Here is a 20,486-nt window from a genome sequence, read left to right on the forward strand (position 1 = left end):
GGAGAGGGGAGGAGAGAGAAGAGAAAGTTGTGAACGTTATATTCTCTGACTGCCACAGACAACTGAAATTCACTTTTGTCTAATCGGTAAGCACAGCATCCTATCTCTCAGAGAACAGAGAGCCACTCTTATTTGAAGGCATGGGTAAGAATCTGACAAGATGTACTTGCCAGTGTTCACAGATTCTCGTTCTGCAAAGACTTCCCAAGCTACCTTTATCTTAAGATCTGTACAACAGACAAAGACCATCACTTCTGATAACATTAGTCAGAACTAAGAGAGAATTACAAAGTTCCCATTGATCTAACTTTTATTGGCTTAAAGTTAACTATTACACTCATGAATGTCAAATTCATGAGCTTTTGCAAAGCAGCATGAATTGACCAACAAATAATAGCCTAATTCTTTAAAACAGGTAACACCACTTAGAGGATCCACTAAAATACCCTCCAAAGACAAAAATCAAACATAACAAGATGACTGACAGTTGATAAATCTGAAGATAATTAATCCATCAAAGTTGGTTGTGGAGTCTGTTTGTATGTTAGCAACATAGCTAAAACTTAATTCAATCCAAGAAAAAACAAGAAAGAAAAAGGGAAGAACAAAGGGATGAGAAAAGGGAGATAAAATAGATTCCAGTCCATTGGATAAACACCTACTGATTGTAGGATTAGAGATTGATTGTAGGTCAGAGAGCTCAGCTCAGTTCACAGTTAGCAATGACCCATTCAATCCATCCCAATAGATTCCTTCTTAAAACGGCTGCTTTGTGTTTTATCAGTATGTAATCATCGGCAGATGCTTTCTTCTCTAGCCTGAGAACTCTCCCTCCTAATTCAAAGGTTAAAATCATAAAGACGGCTGTATTGCAGGAACTGATGGCCCTAGACATGATCACAGAAACCCAACAGGGATCCGGTTGTGGTAAACACCATGATCAAAAGCAACCTTGGGGGGAAAGGGTTTTATTTTATCTTACAGATTATGAGTCCATCACTGAGGGAAGCCAGGGCAGAAGTCTGGAGGCAGAAAGAGAGGCAGAGGCCACCAAGGACACTGCTAACTGGCTTGTCACCATGGCTTGCTTGTTCAGCCTGATTTCTCATAGCATACAGAAGCACCAGCCCAGGGGTAGCACTACCCACGAGGGCTGGGCCCTCCCACATCAATCGCCAATGGAAATATTAAAAATGCATTACAGACTTGCCCACAGGCCAGCCTTACAGAGGCATTTTCTCTATTGTGGTTCCCTTCTCTCAGATAACTCTAGCTGTGTCAAGCTGATATAAAAACCAGTTAACACACTGCTAATGCTCACAGAGAAATGCTGCTTCTGTGCCGGTGGCCAGGACAGAGGAGCAGCAGGTGGCACCTGAGCCTCAGGAGTGTGACCCACCAGAGAGCAAGACACTGGGGGGTGGATGTCTGACAGGCAAGGTCCCAGGGGCCTTGGCTCCAGAATGTCTCTTCTACTGCTGTGCCTTTGCATGTATGCCACCACCATTTTTCTCTGGCATCTGGAATGGTGTGAATGGGTGTGAGGGATCCCCACAGTTCTAATGTAGTGTGGTTATCTCATGGAAATATCCCATCCTACTCGGCATGTTTATCTGTGGATTATTATGAAAATGATTTTTTCCTAAGCTGTGCTGTTCAACTGAAGCAATGATTTTATACAATAGTGTTAGTTTAAATAGAACTTTGATGTAAGGTTTTTAACAAATGTAGTAAGGGATTATGATAGAGGTTAGTTTAGTGGGAAAATTAATGCAGGTAAAGGGAGACTATAGTGTTGTTCCCACTCCTGACAAAGCAGGGGCTGCAGAGGATATTTGACTTCAGCAGGCAACTCCCAAAGTATTTGATTTCAGCACTATTCTTTATGTTAAAAGGTATATCTGAATATAATCTTCACCTGTAATTTTCAATTTTTTTCCTTTTTTCTCCACCCCCCCCCCCAATGTGGGATTCCCCTCTGTATGTTGTGAATACCACTGGTTAATAAAGAAGCTGCTTTGGGCCTATTGCAGTGCAGAATAAGGCAAGGTGGGAATTCCAAGCAGTGAGATAGAGAGAGAGAACAGGCAGAGTCAAGGAGAAGCCATGTAGCCGCAGAAGACAGACACTGGACGCCAGACAATACACAGATTAATAGAAATGGGTTAATTTAAGATATAAGAGCTAGCTAGAAATGTGCACAAGCTAATAGGACAAGCAGTGTTTTAATTAATACAGCTTCTGTGTGCTTATTTCAGATCTGGACAGCCAGGAACAAACAAGCAGCCTCTACCTACACCCCCGCCCCAAAGACAGGGTTTCTCTGTGTAACAGCTCTGGCTGTCCTAGAACTCACTCTGTAGATAAGGTCGGCCTTGAACTCACAGAGATCCACCTGTTACTGCCTCCTGAGTGCTGGGATTAAAGGTATTCCTGTCCAGCATAAAATTTTGTTTTTAATTTTGTATATGTATGTGTGTAGGTGTGTGCATGATGTGGACAGCTTGGGGGAGCTGGATCTCTCCTTCCACCAGGAGGGTCCCAAGGATCAGGTTCAGGTCATCAGACTTGGCAGCAGGTGCCTCTACCCACTAACCCATCTTTCCAGTCCCTCACCTGAAATTTTTTTTGTTTTATTTAGTTTTTGGTTTTGAGACAGGTCTCAAAATATAGTTCAGACCGGTTTTCAACTCACTATGTAACCCAGGCCTGACCTCAACCTTTGCAAATTTTAAAACAAAACTTAAACACAGTTTGCATGACAAAATCTCTGGACAATGAACACAGAAGGCTCGGGTTATCTTTACAATCTTACTTGGTGTGTGCGGGTCGTGGCGGGGCTTGCAGTTCTGCCAATCACTCCGTCTGTTCTCCTTTGACTGACCAGACTGGCACACACTTTTGAAAGGGTTGGAAAAGCATTTCCTGGCAGCCTGGGAACTCGGGACTGCGGGGCTTCCACATCCACGCTGAAAACACTTGCCGCTGCTGAAGTCATCAGAAGACACTGTACCCAGGATTTCCACTTCTTTCCCTCCAATCACCAGTATTTGGCCCTCTTCTATGTTTTCAAGCTCTTTGAATTTATATCCGATGCCTATAAGAAAGAAAATAAATTAATTGAACTGACATTCTAAGAAAACTTAGTAATAAAATAGTCAACTGCCCATGACCATACAGAATAAACACTGTATTGTACACACAAATTACGCTGTATACCTCATTAGCCAGAAACATAATGTATTATTCTGATATAAGAACAATGACAGATGAACAAGCCTGATGACGCAAGCGCAATTCCCAGAACCCACATCAAACACCAGATGTGTATTTATAAGGGGCTGCCCTGTGTGGGTGCTGGAAACTACTCAGGTCCAGGAGAAGAGCAGTGTGTACTCTCAACAATAACGCTCTCCCCAGCTCACTCCCAGCATACTTATGGTAAAATGGGAGACTTGGAACAGGAGAATTGCTCAAAAGCTCTTGGGCAAGCTATTGGCTGAAGGAGCAGAAGGAGCTCCCGCAGCACATACCCATACACAGAAATATGCACATACACATGATTAAAAATGAAATGTTATTATAATTAACATTAAAAGTGTCATATTTTAGAAAATGCAACCAAATACTTGCAAAACATCTCACCTTCAGATTTTCAGTGGTGTCCCCTGTGAAGCATGCATTGGTCCCTTAACACTGACACTGTAGCTGGCAGGAACACTCACTGGACGTTACCTTACCACCTCCTAGTTACCAGTCACACTGCCTTCTCCTTACTAAGCTACAAAATATATATAATACATAAAGCTATGTGTTCATCCCACATATAATCACAATATATAAAGCTATGTGTTCATCCCATATATATAATCACAATATATATAAAGCTATGTGTTCATCCCATATATATAATCACAATATATATAAAGCTATGTATTCATCCCATATATATAATCACAATATATATAAAGCTATGTATTCATCCCATATATATAAAATCACAATATATATAAAGCTATGCGTTCACCTCTGAATCTTTACTGCAACATAGTAGCTGGCACATGAGCTGAAAAGCAAACAAGCCATAAACCATAGCTTAAGTGAGCGAATGAGTATGTACAACAGACTTTATAATCTGGCCAAACCCAAACCTAAATAATAGAGGACAATACATCGACTCTCCAGTGTGGAGCACCTGGACCTGCCAACGGCGCCGACGGCGCTGCACTAGGACGAGCTCCGCGGGAATGCTGTGCAGCGCCAACAACGGCACCGCCCAGTCTGCAGTGCATCTGGTCAGGTCTAACCCTCATCTCTGTGTTCGACAGCTCAGTCTTTCCTGAGTGACGGCCTTTACTATCTCAGTCACTTCACACTGGGGGCCGGGGACCATGACAAACTGCTGAATCTCAGAAGAGCGCCAAGACAGAGGCAGCTCATTGGCGCCTATCAGACAAAATTAAACATTGGACGGAATTTGCCCAAATGAGCTAGCATAGCTCACGAAAGTACTGGGTTCGCTATGATGAAGAATATGATGTAGCACACATAGTTGGGGCACAAAATTCAACAGCACCCCAATTGTCCCTTTATAAAACCCAACTGTGCTTCAATGCACAGCCACAGACAGACACTAATTTCAGACCAGACCATAAGACAGGTAATAGACCACAATACCTCTTCCGATATCTTTGCCTTCCAAATCTTTCAGAGTGAAGGACCTCCCTTTTACAATAAGAATAGCATCGCCTTCCCATTTCTTGTGCTTTTTCTTCGAAGCTTTACACCAAACAACACTGAAATATTTAAGCAAGCTACTAGGTTCCTCTTCTTGTGCCTTGGACTCAATGATTTCTTCAGAGGCCAAATGAACTGAAATAAAAAATAAATTTAAAACATTATTATTGAAAATGACTTTAATATTTAAGCATCAGGATCATTCAATCAAAAGTAAATGCGTCCGTGAACATTGGCACCTTCACCGGTGGGAAGTTTCATTAACATTAAACTTGATTATTGGTAGTCATAGATCTCAAATATATGTTTTAAGGTTATAAAAAGCTCTCAGCGAAATAAGTAAACCACAGGAAAGGTTGTTGCAGAGAAAAGCAGATTGTTTTCGAGTGTTCCAACTCTCCAGTTACTGCCACAGCTCCAGATGTCAGTAACTACTCCAGGCTGATGGCCCAAAGCCATCCTGATACTGATTTTATGACCTGTCAATAAACAGAGAGCATCTACCGCTTCCTCTTTGAAGCACTCTTCCGTTTTATAACACCCTCTGAAGTCCCTTACTTCCTTCACCAGTGCCCCACGCGCCTTTGTCAGTGTTTCCTTTTGCCTTTCATTTCACCTTTATAGAAAGCTCTTAAGAGCTGAATTGAGGGCATTCGTCTCTCACTGCACACCTTAAATTAGCTAATCCTCCTGTGGCTTCAATGCCTCGGTACCAACAGCTCCCCCCCCCTGCCCCCATGGACAGGAGGAACCTGTATAACAGGCTGGCCTGGAACTCATGGTCATCCTGCCTCAGTTTCCAGAGCGCTTGGATGACATGCACCAGCAAAGCAAGAGTTCCTCCTCTATTCTTCGAAACTAAACTCCATGTTTATTACCAATATCTATTTTTAATGTAAATGACTGGATAAGACTCCTGTTGTCCCTAAAAAAGCACCAAGTCCCTGTGGCAGGGCATTTTAGGGCTTTTCTGTGTGGTGGCTAATCTTCATCATCGACCTGACTGGACTTCCAGTCATCACAGAAACACACCTGAGCACACCTGTTTCCAGAAGGCTTTGACTGAGCAGGAATGCTCACCTGAGTGTGTCTGGGACATTCTATGGGGTCCCAAAGTGGACTTAAAAGGGAAGAGGGAGCATCAGCATCCCTCTCGGCCTCCTGAGTGCAGGTGCACTGTCATCAGCAGCCTTGTGTGTCCCCTGCCTTGATGGACCGACCGCACCCTCAAACTGGGCGGCAAATGAAGCCCCTTCCTCACAGACGCCATCTTCCTCTCAACGCCTACCACAGGCTGACTTCCGTTCGCTCTTCTATGCACATGCCCCAGGTACCAGGTGAGATCCAGTTGCCCTATTACCTCAACATTATTGGGACAATAAATTACCTAAAACCTGAATGTCCACCTTTATCACTAAAGAGACCTGAGAAGGCAGATCTGCTTTAACGCCCAAACACAGGTATTCTTCAAAACTGACACTCTATGCTTTCACTTCATGGTTTTAAGCACCTAAAAACCACTTTCCATTGAAGAAGTAACTTTAGAAAATGACTGAATTCATTTCCATTGTTTTCATTTTTATCTTCATATTAAAGGCTTGTTATCTTCAGATCAATTTTTTCAAAATAAAGTTTATAAACAAGATTTGATCAGTCACTTTTTGGTATTTTATTTTTCTAAACCAGCGGTTCTCAATCTAATGCTGCAACCCTTTAACCAAGTTCCTCACGCTGTGGTGACCTCCAAACATAAAATTATTTTCATTGCTACTTCCTGACTATAATCTTGTTGCTGTCATGAATCGCAATGTAAGTGCCTGTGAGTTCCGATGTCTTGGGTGACCCCTGTGAAAGGGTCATTCAACTCCAACCACTGTTTTAGCCCTCTACTTTTTCGAGACAGTCCTTACGATGTAGCCCAGGCTGACCACAAACTCATGGTCTAGCTATATCCATCATTTCTAATTTTGCTAACAAAGTTTGCATACCTAAACTTTATCAACATTGTATCAATCTACCAATTTTTAGTTAGAAAACTGATTGGGTTTAAAGTAAGAGTTTATTGGTTGGACATGATGGTCCACTCTGAAACCTCACCACTCAAGAGAGTTAGACCAGAGGATTTTCAAATTCTAGGACAGCATATGCCACATAGGGAATCCCAGGCCAGTCTCTACTACACAGTTACACAGTGAGGATTTTGTTAAAAAAAAAAAAAATGGTTATGTGTTGATTATTTTTGTGGTGTTTGATTATCAGAGAAAGTTTTAAGGTATATAACAAAAAGGATGTTTTGAATTTTGATCAGTTTCTGAACACTCCCTGCTCTTCTGGAGGACCCCACCTTGAGTCCCAGCACCCACACTGGGGGCTCACAACTATCTGTAACTCTAGGTCCAGGGGACCTGACGCCCTCTTCTGGCCTCCACCAGCACCAGGCACACTCATGACACACAGACAAATATGTGGGCAAACACCCACACACATAAAAATGTTTAAGTGTAGGGCGTGATTGTTTTCACATGGTTCCCAATAGTGAGCCAGAGCACAGTGTAGCTGTCAATCTGTCCTGCTCTCTGCTACGTTACCCAGGAAAAGAACAGAACCCTCTAACCAGTCCACAACCACCCAGAGTCAGAGGGGCACCTCACCAAATGACTGGGAACAGCTAGGCATGGCAGTAGAGGTCTAGGGGACTGAGGAAGGAGCGGCACAGTTAAAAACCAGCTTGGGTTATATACTGAGTTCTGGGTTGGCCTAGATTTATATAATTAGACCTTGTCTCCAAAAATGAAAAGAAAGACTGGAAAGAAACATAGAAGACTAAATTCTCAGAATCTAAAAAAACATTACTGTTATGTCCACTGCTCCCATTTCTGAAAAAGGATAATTCGGGAAACTCAGAAATTTAATTAATATTAAAACCAACAGCCCAGCAGTATGCCCTTCTTTTGAAGATCTTTTCTAAAGAACACACGCTATGGAGTCAGAGCCAGGCCCACACTGCCTGGGACTGAACACCAAGTCAGCCACTTAGTAACTGGGTGGCTTTGGACAAAGCTCTAACTCCTGTGTGCCCGTTGGTAAGTCTACACAGTAGAAGCGGGGCAGCTGGGCAACCACTCAGTGGGTACAGCGCTCACACAGCCCGAAGACCAGAGTCCAGACTCCCATCGCCAGCCTGCAACCAGCCTTCAGGAGGCAGAAACAGGAGACTCCCCAAGGCAAGCAGGTCAGCCAGATTATCTGAAGTAGCAAACTCTGGGTGCAGTGGGCTTCTACACACACACACACACACACACACACACACACACACACACACACACGCTTGTGTGCACAGGCAAAACACCTATGCCCATAAGTTTCTTTTGGTTTCTCCGAATAGCCCTAGCTGTTCTGAAACTCAATCTGTAGACCAGACTGGCCTCAAACTCAGAGATCCACCTGCCTCTGCTTCCAAGTACTGGGATTAAAGGTGTGCGCTACCACCACGAGGCTATAATTTTCTTAAAATATACAATATATAAATGGCTTAGAATTGAAAATTACCTATAACTTTATTCACCTAATAAAAAACAGTGAATGTCAAAGTTCAAGTATTATATGTAAAATAAACATATATTTCTTTCCACTCAAGATCTATACAATGGAATATTATTCCACAATAAAAATGCAATGAACAACTAATAAGAGGAGAGAGGGGAAAAAAGAGAATACTAAAAACATTAAGGCAGTCTCATAATTAGGGTTACTATGCCATGACCAAAAACTAGTGGGGAGGAAAGGATTTATTTATACTTCCACATCATAGCTCATCAATGGAGGAAGTTAGGATAAGAACTCAAGCAGGGCAGGAACCTGGAGGCAGGAGCTGATGCAGAGGCCATGGAGGGGTGCTGCTTACTGGCTTGCTCTCCATTGCTTGCTCATAGAACCTAGGACCACCCGTCCAGGAAAGGCAGTGCCCACAATGGGCGGGGCCCTCTCCATCAAACACTAATTAAGAAAATGCCCTACAGGCTTGCCTGCAGCCCAATCCAATGAATGAATTTTCTTAGTCAATCTCTAAAATGATTCTAGCCTTCGTCAGGTTAACATTAAATGAGCCAGCACAGATAGGTTATTTTTTAAAGCAGTAATTAGAAATTAAATGAAATTTTAAAACAAGCAAATGTTATGCAGGTGTGTTTGTTTGAGCAGGGTCTTGACATATAGCTCAGGCTGACCTCTAAGTTGTGATTGTTCTCAGCTGCTGGAACTAAGGGCGTGAGTCGGCACACTTGGTTATGCAGGATTTTAAACAGTTAACACTGGTAAGTGAGGTGTGAGGAAACAGATTAGGAAAGAGTAAGAGGGAACTGGAAAGTGCTGATATTCTGAATCTTTGTTCTTTCCCAAGGCTGGAGACTGAACCCAGGACTTCCTGCATGCTAGCAAAATAAATGACTGTAAACTCCTCATGGGAGGTAGGCATATGAATATTTACTACAAAATTCTTTCAGTGTTTTGGTATGTCTGAATAGTTTGGAGTTAGAAATTGTTAACAAGTAAACTAAAACAGAAAGACCTACTAATAAAATAAGGTTCTCATGATGCATTCGCTTTAGTTTCTGTTTGGAGTCAGACATGTTTGGCACCTCGCTCATGTGACAGAGTGCCTGCCTAGCGTGGGTTTGACCCTATGCATGGCCTAATGAAGCACGGCAGCACACCCATAGCCCCAGCACTTGGATGGTATAGGAAAAATTGTAAGATCACTACAGGTAAACGGAATTCAAAGCCAACCTATGTTACATCAAACTGTCTCAAAAGCAAAAAATAAATATTAAATAAGCAAATTGAGCTGATGAGTGACATTTTTATTTGCATTTACTCATTTATTTTTTCATTATTTACAAAGCAATTAAAAATAATATAATTTCAAATTATACCCACTAGCTTAATCAATCAAAAGACTAAAAATACATTAATCATCCTGGTGGGGACACAAGCACTTAATATATTATTTAAGAGAACTAAATAGAAGTACATGTTTAGACAAAGAAAACAGAGATAGTATCTCAAAAATGTATACAAAAATTCAGAACGATTCTGTTCATTTTAATTAGATTGCCTAACTTACAAACTTACTCCTTGTATTTATAGACTATGTAGTTCATTTACTTCTTAAGTATTTACAATCAAATATTTTATTTTGAGAATTTGTGGACCTTAAGGTTTTTTTTAGCATGATATCTAGATACAGTATATTTGGTATCTATTACAGTCTTCTAGACAATTTTAAGTTTGCTTCATCAAAAACGTTTACCTCTACTATACTACCATCTGATTTATGGCACCAAAAAGAATATACAAATCAGTATAACTTCCTTATTCTTAAAAACATGTATTAACAAAACATTCACTCAGCCACCCTCACCAAGAGTACACTGCAGTAAGCAGGTTCCCGGTACTCTGAGAGTTAAATGTCCACTAGATGACACCACACTAGCAGGAGGTACACGCTGTAACATTTATGTGCGCAAACATGAACCAGAGGGCAACTCAAAAACCAAATTATACAAGTTGTCGCCTCACTATGCAAAAGGGGATTTATTTTGAATATTTCATGAAATTATAAACAAAAAAGCTTAGCCAGGAGGTGGTGGCGCATGCCTTTAAGTCCCAGCACCAGAGGCAATCAGATTTCTGTGTGTTCGAGGCCAGCCTGGTCTACAGAGCAAGTGCTATGACACCCAGGGCTACACAGAAAAACCCTGTCTCAAAATAAGAAGGGGGAAAAAGCTTTTCTCAGAATACTATTACATGCCACATCCACTTCAGAATATTTTATAATGTATCTATTTACGTTCACACAGACAAGCTAGGGAGGGAGCAAAAGCTACCCATTATTCAAATTACTAAGAGATCAAATGAAAGCCAGGCTTGGTGGCGCACACCTTCAGTCCCAGGACTCGGAGACAGAGGCAGGCAGAGTTCGAGGCCTAAACAGTGAGTTCCAGGACAGCCAAGACAATAATAGAGAGAAACCCTGTTTAGAAGAGGGGGTGGGGGGGAAGCGAGGGAGAGCAAATGAAATAATCATTTACCACATTTAAAGTCTCTCTACAGAATCACACCTAAAACAAGAACCAAACAAACCCCCTCAGTCTTGCCAGCATTTCCCAAACTGGAAAATGCTGGCAGCTCCCTCGCTGCTAGCGGAAGTTCCTCCTCAGTACTGGCTGAGTGAAACCTGTCCTCAGCAAAGTGTCCTCGAGTTCAAAGTCTCAGTACCACAGAGAAAGGTGGGGAGATTTAGCTCAATTCCCCAGGCCACACTCTACAGGATCAAAGGAAAACAGTCTCAAGACGGGTTCTGCGGTCAAATGACTAATCCTTCGCTATACTTGGGAATTCTCATAGACCACGCTTAGACCTCACTTTGGAAACACGATTGCATAGGGGAAGAAATTAGAGAATGGGGCAAGATTATATGTTTTATAACTTTTACAATTAAAACAACACTGACTCATAAAAAACTGCAGAAGTTTACTCTGATGAATGGAATTCTGAATTTAAAATACAAAAAAAAGTTTATTACTCTTCACAGCCCTTAACTGCTAACAAACTGTGTCACTTGACACAGGAAACAGCAAATTTGAACAATGCCAGAGAAAAACGTGATTACAATACTATATTATGTACAACAAAGGAATTTTCAAAGACATCTATTTTTTAAATTTCCACAATGATTATAGAACTAAACCATCAAAAAAAAGATGTACTTTCTTTAAACACTGAATTACTTTCTAGAAACATTTCACAGAATTTGTTTTCCACAAAGACACTTGTAAATGGGTTTGCTGTACAAAGTTAATACTCAGACTGGATGTTTACCACACCCGAGCGGCAGCATGCTGAAATAATGAGAATCATACTTCATATAACTTACTTTTAATAATTTCAAAAAGGTTTCTACTATAGACATATTTACTAAAATTATATTACCTCAAGTTAGAAGATCCATGGCATTTCAAATGAAATAGCACAGATTAAAAAGGCAAACTGCCCCGGGAACACACATGACCTTGAACACTGAGAAGTTGGAAAACAAATTACTTCTATGGCTACATTTGATAGCTTCTACTCAACTTACATCCTTAATCATGTTATCTCTCTAATCAAAAGCCTTCAACAGCTTCTCACTTCATATTCAGTTAAATCTGACTCCTTAAGAACAGCATTTAATGGAATCCATAATTTTTGTAACAACTGACATTTTATCCACCCCAGTGGGAAGCTGTCATGATTTAAGCACCAAGTTAATTCTCACCCTTTAGCATCAGAATCCCCAAAGGACATTATTCCCACCCTAGTTTCTGATTCGCTGGATGGATTTACAATTCTAAGGAACTAACAGAAGGCTAGTTCAGGACTGACACTATTGTCTTAAACGCTAGTGTTTGTGGTGCTATGGACAGAAGCCCTAGGTCTTGATTACACCAGTAGAGCCCTGAATCTTAGGCTACAATCCTCACCTGGGCCTTTTACTGGGAAGACCACCAACGGGAAGCCTGAGAGCTGGAGGCTGGAGTGCCTAAACTGTTTTAAAAAAGCATTCTGAATGACTTGCAAACATTTAAATACTAGAAATTTTCACACGAAATACAGATTCCTGACATATTCCTGCATGTTAAATTTCAACTTGAACCAAATAGAAGCTACCCAATGTAGTCAAGAAAGACATCCACCAGGCACCCCTTATCCAGCACCCCAGAGGTGGACGATCTCTGTGAGACCGAGGCCAGCCTGATCTACCTAGAGTGTTCCAGGTCATTGGAGTTAACAAAAGCCAAGACTTCCTACCTATCCTCACTTAAAACTGCCTGGCTTAGACAGCATTTGTGCTTGGACACTGACTCACTCCCTCCCATTCTGTGAGTGTTTTTGCAGGAGCTCACTCTGACATCAAGTACCCTTTATCCCCACTATTTCTGAAACTCTACCTGCCCCATCCGAAAGTCTGGCTTTTTAAAGTCTTTCCCCATCAAAATCCCAGAAAAAAAAAGACACACATTAAATATTTAACATAAATTCAATATGTAAGATTTATAAAAATCAAGATTTTATTTTTATGAGTATACAACAATATTTAAAAACCATACTTACAAAAATCTACGAGTTAAATGCTATGTACACATGATCTTGGCTATTGTCATTCTAAGTAGTTTTCATTTTGTTTAATTCTAATTTTACTACAAAGGAAACAGTTTCCGGAAAAACACTGAAAATGAATTAAGGTAATTTTAATCACATGGCCAAATATGTAATATTTTCAATAAAAAGACACGATATCTTTTCTCAGGACAAAGGGCAGGGTAGAGACACAACTCCCCAGACTTCATGACCCAACAACGTGTAGCAGTAAGTTCTCTTTTGGTCACCTGGTGACGGGGCCTCAAACACACCAGGAAAGTACTCTACCCTTGAACTACAATCCTCAACCCAAAAGGTGATTCTAATTAAATAAATTCTCCTAATTAAATAAATGCTGAGATGTTTTACTTCTATAGAATAAGGAAAAATTACTGCCACTATCACTCCCTGCTTCCTCAAAAAAAAAAAAAAAAAAAAAACAATAACCAAAAAAAGAACTAAGTACTGATACTTCTCTGCCATGAAAAGCCGTGCTACTGAAATAAATTATGGCGTCCTTCCTGACCTTAGTTTCATTACCTCTAACCAAAGTGTTCTCCAAATACCTCCAGTCTCTAAAGCTAACACCACTCTTTCAAAAGATAAAGACAAAACCAATGTCATGCATACTCATTTTCTGTTACCACTAGAACAGCACACAACTATAATCCCAGTATTCAGAAGGCCGAGGCGAGAGGAGCTTGTACTCCAGGATAACCTGGGCTACAGAGTGAGATCTTGTCTCAAAAAAAAAAAAATAGGACTAGGGATATAGCTCAGCGATAAAGGTGTGTGCTTACCATCAGGTACTTATTCCAACACCAACACATACACACATTCTCTCTCTCTCTCTTTCTCTCTCTGTGTTTTAACTCTAACTTTCAAAGTTGTAACTAAAACTGTTGAAGATTCAGTACTTTGAAATACAATTTATGCATTTCACAATTGTGAGCATTCTGTTTTGTTTGACACAGGACTTCACACGCACAGGCTGACCTTGAAATTGGGACCTGTCTCTCCCTCTCCAGTGCTGTGGTCGCAGGCTTATGCACCAGATGCAACTCTATCTGTATTATTTCTCTAGTACTGAAAACAAAAGATCATAAAATCAACAGCTAAATGCCTTAGGAAAAATTAGGGCGAGCAATGAACTGGATATCATGTCAACCCATCAGTAAATTTTAGTATCTAAAGAGAAAATTAAATACTTAGAAAATTGTGTAAAAAAAAAAAGTAGGGTTAGGGAGGAAAAGAAAACCACATTAAAAGCTTTTTTCTAAGAGAGATTAACAACATTTTTAAGGACGTGTGCTCAGCTTCATGATATTCCCAAATTAATTCTGACAAAATTAAAATTATCAAACTGAAAACTCTTGGAGACTACTACATTCGGGCAGATTATGCCGTAAGCGAGAGGCTTTCAGTTTCTCCACTTCAATCTTTGCTCTCAGCAGCTCCTCCTCCAGCAGCTGCCTTCTTCTCAATCCATCTCTCTTTTCCTGAACATACAATCCGAAATTCTTTTGATTTTCTAAGATTATCTGATGTTCCTCTTTTAACATTTGCAGGACCTGAGGGTCATATCTTAGCAGAGACCTAATGTGTTCTCCACTTTCACGATGAAAAAGATCATCTCTCCTTGGAACAGAAGATGGAGATGATGTCATTCTCATATCAACAGAGGAAAGTGACGGAGACAAGGGTTCTTCCATAACATGTACTAATTCATGCTCTTCTCTTTGCTCTAAAGCATCACTGTGTTGAGGATTTGGAAGCACTGGAGGGGATGATTTAATGTCTTCTTCTTGCTTCACCTCTACCGTAATAGCAACAGGATGGTGATCCACCATCACCTGTAGTGAACTGGTACCAGCCTGCGCAGCCTCATCCAAGCTTGCACTATAGCACATATAAAAAAAGAACAGTATAAACAATAAACATATTTATAAAACATTTCATATTTATACGCTTAATATTTCATAATAATATACACTTAACTATAAATCTTTGAATAAAGGGTGAAGGCATACACCTATATCCCCAGCACTTGAGAGGCTGAGACAGGACAATCTCAAGTTCCAGGACAGCCTAGGCTACACACCACACTCTATGTCAAGAAAAAGAGATGGCCCTAATGGCGCACACCTTTAATCCCAGCACTCAGGAGGCAGAGGTAATGAATCTTTGTTCCAGGCCAGCCTGGTCTACAGAGTGGATTCTAGGACAGCCAGGGCAACACAGAGAAAGCCTGTCTCAAAAAAAACAAAAACAGAAACAAAAGCAACAACAACATGGACCCGTGGGATTTTCTTGTTGGGGGAGACTTTCCCAAGTCCGGGGTTTGTGGAAGGCATTTATTTCTGTGTTTCCTCATCCCCAATACGGCTTTCTCCCACGGCTTGCCTACTGCTGTGTACGACCTGTCAGAGCTGAAGAATGGCTTGCCTTTCAGTTCTTGAATGGGCACTGAACCCAATCATGACCTCTAGGCAGGGTGAGTGGTGGAAGTGCAAGGCCGGTCTGGTCTACAGAGCAAGTTCTAGGACAGCCAGGGCTACACACACACACACACACACACACACACTCAAAAACCAAAAGGAAAGACCCCTAGGCTGTTTTACAATTACAGTTGTGAGCAGTCATGTGGTACTGGGAATTGAACTTTAATCCCCTGGGAAAGCAGCAGTGCTCCTATAACTGGCTCTCTCTAGTAACACAGTTTCTATGTCTCTGTCACGACTTCAGCATGATTTTTTTTTTAGAACTCAACAGTCAGGTGAAGCTGTTGTATCTGCTACCCCCTCCCTGTGTAGTAATGGTAATGGAGCTATTAACAGACCCTAAGGCCTCTTCTTGTCCCCCACTTCCACCCCACTCCCACCAAACACAGGACAGTAGCTACTGGAAGTGGAAGTGAGGGAGGGACCAGAGACGGAAAGACAGTGAGAGGGTCCAGCCTAGGTAACAAAGATAGTGAACTTCCATCCAATATGACTGGCTTCTTCCTCGCCCTCTGGATCTGAGAAAGAGACCTGGAAGCTTAAAACACAGGCCTTGTGGGCTTTTTCTCCTGCAGATAGGACCCCTGCTGATGAACTAGCTAGACAAATTCAAGGCCAGATCAGGACGTGTTTACAGTTGCCCCAATCAGCCTTGTGTGTCTTCAAATCCACCAAGGAAGGCAGTCCTTTCAAAGACTTAAGCAAACAAACTAGCCCTCAAGAAGCTGGCTTCTGCTTCCCAAGTCCCCAGTCTGCTCTGCCTTTCTCTCTATGTGACTACTTGCATGTGTGTGTGTTTCCCCACCTCCAATAAAAGCCTTTCTTCAACTGCTATTAAAAAAAAAAGATTTAAAACTATACAAAAAGTGTTTAACAGAAGAAACGACTAAGACCATGCCTTAAATAATGTACCCATTTAGGTATCCTCCATCCTTCATCTGTTCTGTTTGTGGTGCTGATAACCAAGTCAAGGTCCTGGGCATGCTCTCTTCATCCCTAGCCCTCTGTTCTTAAATTAGGCTCTTACAATAAAATTACAAATGCTACACAGTTAGTAAAATAAAGAAAAGCTACTTTGTGAGTGCACATGTGGGCTGTGTGAGCCTGTGTGTCTGTGTGTGTTGTGTACTCACAGACCCAAGCACTACTATTTTTTTGAGGTAGAGTCTCTCTGAACCTGCAGCTCATCCACTGAACTCTGGGATCCACCTGTCTGAGTCCTCTCAATGCTGGGGAGCTGCCGTTTGTAGCATTTTACGAACGGTGTCCTGGGGTCTGAATTCAGAGCCTCACGCTTGTGTGATACCTTATTAAGAGAACCACTCCCAGAATTAAGAAAAGAGGAAGGAAGGAAGGAAGGAAGGAAGGAAGGAAGGAAGGAAGGAAGGAAGGAAGGAAGGAAGGAAGGAAGGAAGGAAGGAAGCCTTTTTTTCTTACATTTATTTATTTGTGTGTGTGTATTTGGAGGTCAGGTTCTCTCTTCTCCCCCTCCCCATGGAGGTACTAGGATCAAAGGCAAGCTGTAGGGCTTAGCAGCAAACACTTTTACCAACTGAGCCACCTCACTAGCCCAGAAAAACCATTTAAATGTTCTCAAAGAGACATTAAATTGTCCCTCCATTGCTGAGGTTCTTAAATTAAGCTGTAAAAAAAATCACCTGACGTTTTCTCCTGCTTTTGTTCTCCTGGACTATCTACAAATCATAAAAGCCGATGACTTTAAGGAAGATGGCAGAGACTATTTATGGGACCAAACATAAAAGTATTTCATTGCTACTTCATAACTGTAGTTTTGCCACAGTTATGAATCATAATGTAGATATCTGATACGTGACCCCTGAAGGGGTCACAGCCCACAGGTTGAAAACCACTGATCTAGACTAAAGTATGAGATAAAAAAAAAAGTTGAAACTATAAACAAATTTTACATTATCTTCATAATTTCTACTGCAAAGTAGTATGTAGCATATAAAAATAGGCATTATACTTCCACATACATTAAAGATATGCTGATGCTGGATTGTTCACTCCATAATGGTGAACATTATAAGTAATAAAACAAAACACTAGAGAAAGTCTCAAGAAAGATAAACAGAACTAAAAATTTCTAAAGGCTGAAAAATCTAACTTAGAGGATCAAAAGATTATAAAACATAAATTATAATCTGCTATTTAGAGAGACATAAAAATAACTAAAAATCATTCTAAGTTGTAAAGTAAGTTACAAAATAGAATAGATTATTTAAAAAAAAAAGACATAAAGCATGCAGTAAAATTCCATACTAGAGAATGTAATCAAATTAATAGTAATATTTGTGTAAAAATAAAATCAAAATTATTGATTTACAAACTTCTGGGATAATTAAGATTTGTGATGATCTCAGCTAAATACATATAAGCACATTAAATACATAAGTATATTAAATGAATAAGCTAACAGAAAAATATCAATGTAACATAAGTGGCCTATTTTTATATTCTTCCTTTTTTAAAAAAAACTAATAAGCAGTTCAACTTAAACAACAGATAAAGAAATATACAGTCAGCTAACTCATCAGAAATGACAGTGTGTCAAAAACTCAGGAGGGTGTGTTTGTGTTTACGATGATCAAAATACATTCCGTGTTCACTGTGTTTTTTAAATAGACAACTAACAGCACATTGTCTGTGTATCCGTTTCAAATTATAAAAATCCAAAATCTAGTGTCCAAAAGGTGTAGTTTTCTAACAAAACCACTTTTCTCCAAGCTGGTTTTGAAAGAGTAAAATCCAAAAACAATCAGCACAGCCTCAGTTTTCCTGTGGACACAGAGGTGGAAACTCCTACCGGTGGGTGGCCCCAAGAGCTAATCCACTGATCCCCAAGTGGGGGGCTTTTTTAAATTTATGCTACCAATTAGAAATAAGCAGGACAGAGTAAAAAGCTCAGAAATATTTCCTAATAAGTTACCAAAGCAACAGACAGGTCAGCTGAAGTTTTCCTAACTTCAGGCTTCACAAGTAATTGCAACTCTGTTTACCCAGGAAAGCACACTGCTCTCTGTGTGAGAGGCCTTCAACAAAGAGTTTACGGTTTCTTTAAATTACCTAACTGATTGGTAGAAAAATGGAGCTGCCATTTTTATCCATGTCAAGAGATAAGATTTGAATTAGTCACAGGTAAGAGCTTTTAAGATTCTGAGGCGAACAATCATACAGAACAAGCTTAAACCAAAATTGTTTCCAAGCCCTAACCCAGGTTGCTCTTACTAAAACTGAGTTTTGTAACCTACAGAGCAATATCAAAGTGAAAGTACACCATTAATCAATTACACTTTATTATGCAACCCGAATCTCTTAATTAGGTATTAACTTCCTTTAGTGTTTCCTTTTTATCTATTTCAAATATATTAGAAAAACTAAACAGTCTTCACATACACAATCCTTTGATTTTAGTTTTGTTAGTTCAGTGCACACTCAGGAAACATACACAGTAATCATAAAAAACAAAATTTCCATCTGCTCCAAAACTACTAACTTCACACAAATTTTATATAAAACAATTCAAGAAACCCATTTCAACAAAATGTAATCTTAAATAAAAATTATATATCTCAAAGGCAAATAATCTAATTTTAAGGCTTAAAAAGTTTGAGATATAATCAAAGTACAAAATATATGGATGAAAATGTCATAATAAAAGCGTTACTCTGTATATGCTACTGAAGTCTTTAAAAAGTTAGTTCAGTGATGTCACAAGCTTCACCCCACTAATTCTCCCGGCCTTTACTTTTAGAAACTGTCCATGAAACAGGGCGAAGACAGTGAAACCTGTTTAAATCAAGCACAAGAGAAAATTCCTCATAGCTTTACTTTTTTTTTTTTAAGAAAGCAAAACAAAGACACTATTCATGCCCCCCTTGTGGGATGCTTACATGCACATCTCTGTCACAGCTAAGCAGAGCCCAAGAGCTAGGAGGCGCCATCATTTCCTACAACAAATAAAATAACGCTTACCTTTGTGTGTGGTTCCTGTCTCTTATCAGGCAGAAGCTGGAAATCTGGGGAATCATCTCCATAACTTTCTTGGTTGGCTCGGAAATACTGCTTTTAAAATCTGACTGGGCCTCCTTTTGCTGCAATAGCTCCTGTTTGGCATATTCTTTGAGCCTTTTGTAAAGGCTGCGAAGGCCCTGCGCTGTGCGAGGAGGGCGGTCTACTCCAATTGCATTATAGTTAACTGCTATGACATCCCAACATCTATTCTTCTCCACTATTACTGAATTTTTATTAGTATGCTCTTCGAGAATTTTCACGTATGGCTTCACGAGGCTTAGCAGATCAAGCTTTTCAGATAGGGTAAAATTGGAAGATCGAGCCTTCCCTACCATTGTTCTTTTGAAATTAAGTAGGCAGCTTCTGAATCCACCATGCAGCCTTCAGCTCTGCTCTTCTCTTTTCACAAACAGAAAGATCAGGCTTAACTAGGCTAGCCCCATTTAGGCCCACGCCTACAGGGGAGGGCTTATTAAAATTCCTCCAGCTTAAGCTGACGCAGGTTTGGGAAAGCTGCTTAAGCCAAGCCTGACCTACATAAAGCTTCTCACAGAAGGCAGGAAAACACAAGCGAAACACTTGTGTGTAAAGAGAGCGGCTCCAGATAGGATTTAACGCACAAAGGTCTAGAGATAAGCACGGAACACAGCTTAAAATTGACTAATTTAGTGAGAATATCAAATGTCCACACATGTATGCCCGGCTGACAGGCTGAAACAGCCCTGCACTACCACTTTAATAAGACAAAAGAGGAACTGGTTTTGCTGTTTGTTTACAGATCTAGTAGACGGAAAACTAGGAGACACGGGGGTGAATGTAGTTTTCCTGGCAGAGCTCTAATCACTGTTTCTAGCTGGGTGTTCTCCCTAACGAAATCTGCACACTGCTGGTCCTGCTGTCAATCAGAAATTGCATATCCTCTAGCTAGTTAGGTTACACCAGCTCAGACTGCAGTAAAGCTAAGCTTCCTCTTCATGGCAGTGTACAGCATCCCCTGCATAATTTGTCGTTCTAGGAGAAATTTTTATTGAATAC

At 40.5% G+C, this 20,486-nt stretch overlaps 2 protein-coding genes across 4 annotated transcripts in view; both read right to left on the minus strand.

Annotated features, from left to right (window-relative positions):
* Rad54b (RAD54 homolog B) overlaps positions 1 to 20,486 on the minus strand; it is a 56,905-nt gene that overhangs the window by 20,939 nt on the left and 15,480 nt on the right. For all 3 annotated transcript variants that reach the window (XM_050118712.1, XM_050118718.1, XM_050118719.1), the window contains 2 exons: positions 4,678 to 4,872; positions 2,816 to 3,097 (listed from right to left, as the gene is read on the minus strand). In XM_050118712.1, coding sequence (XP_049974669.1) covers positions 2,816 to 3,097; positions 4,678 to 4,872 — 477 coding nt within the window. The remainder of the gene's footprint in view (positions 1 to 2,815; positions 3,098 to 4,677; positions 4,873 to 20,486) is intronic.
* On the minus strand, positions 9,671 to 19,850 carry Fsbp (fibrinogen silencer binding protein). Its single transcript, XM_050118732.1, has 2 exons — positions 19,413 to 19,850; positions 9,671 to 14,814 (listed from the first exon to the last, which is right to left on the minus strand). Exons 1-2 carry the CDS (start codon positions 19,784 to 19,786, stop codon positions 14,274 to 14,276), a joined length of 915 nt encoding a protein of 304 aa, XP_049974689.1. The 5' UTR covers positions 19,787 to 19,850; the 3' UTR covers positions 9,671 to 14,273.

The sequence above is a fragment of the Alexandromys fortis genome, unplaced genomic scaffold (genome assembly GCF_014885135.2).
Source record: "Alexandromys fortis isolate MF-2015 unplaced genomic scaffold, M_Fortis_MF-2015_v1.1 scaffold_18, whole genome shotgun sequence".
NCBI classification, from domain to species: Eukaryota; Metazoa; Chordata; class Mammalia; order Rodentia; family Cricetidae; genus Alexandromys; species Alexandromys fortis.

What these genes read in the sequence shown, in the direction of transcription:
- Fsbp (XM_050118732.1), bottom strand. Translation starts at nt 19,786, where the DNA reads ATGGTAGGGAAGGCTCGATCTTCCAATTTTACCCTATCTGAAAAGCTT. An exon ending in GACAGGAACCACACACAAAG is followed by an intron (nt 14,815 to 19,412) that starts GTAAGCGTTATT and finishes TATGTGCTATAG; the next exon opens with TGCAAGCTTGGATGAGGCTG.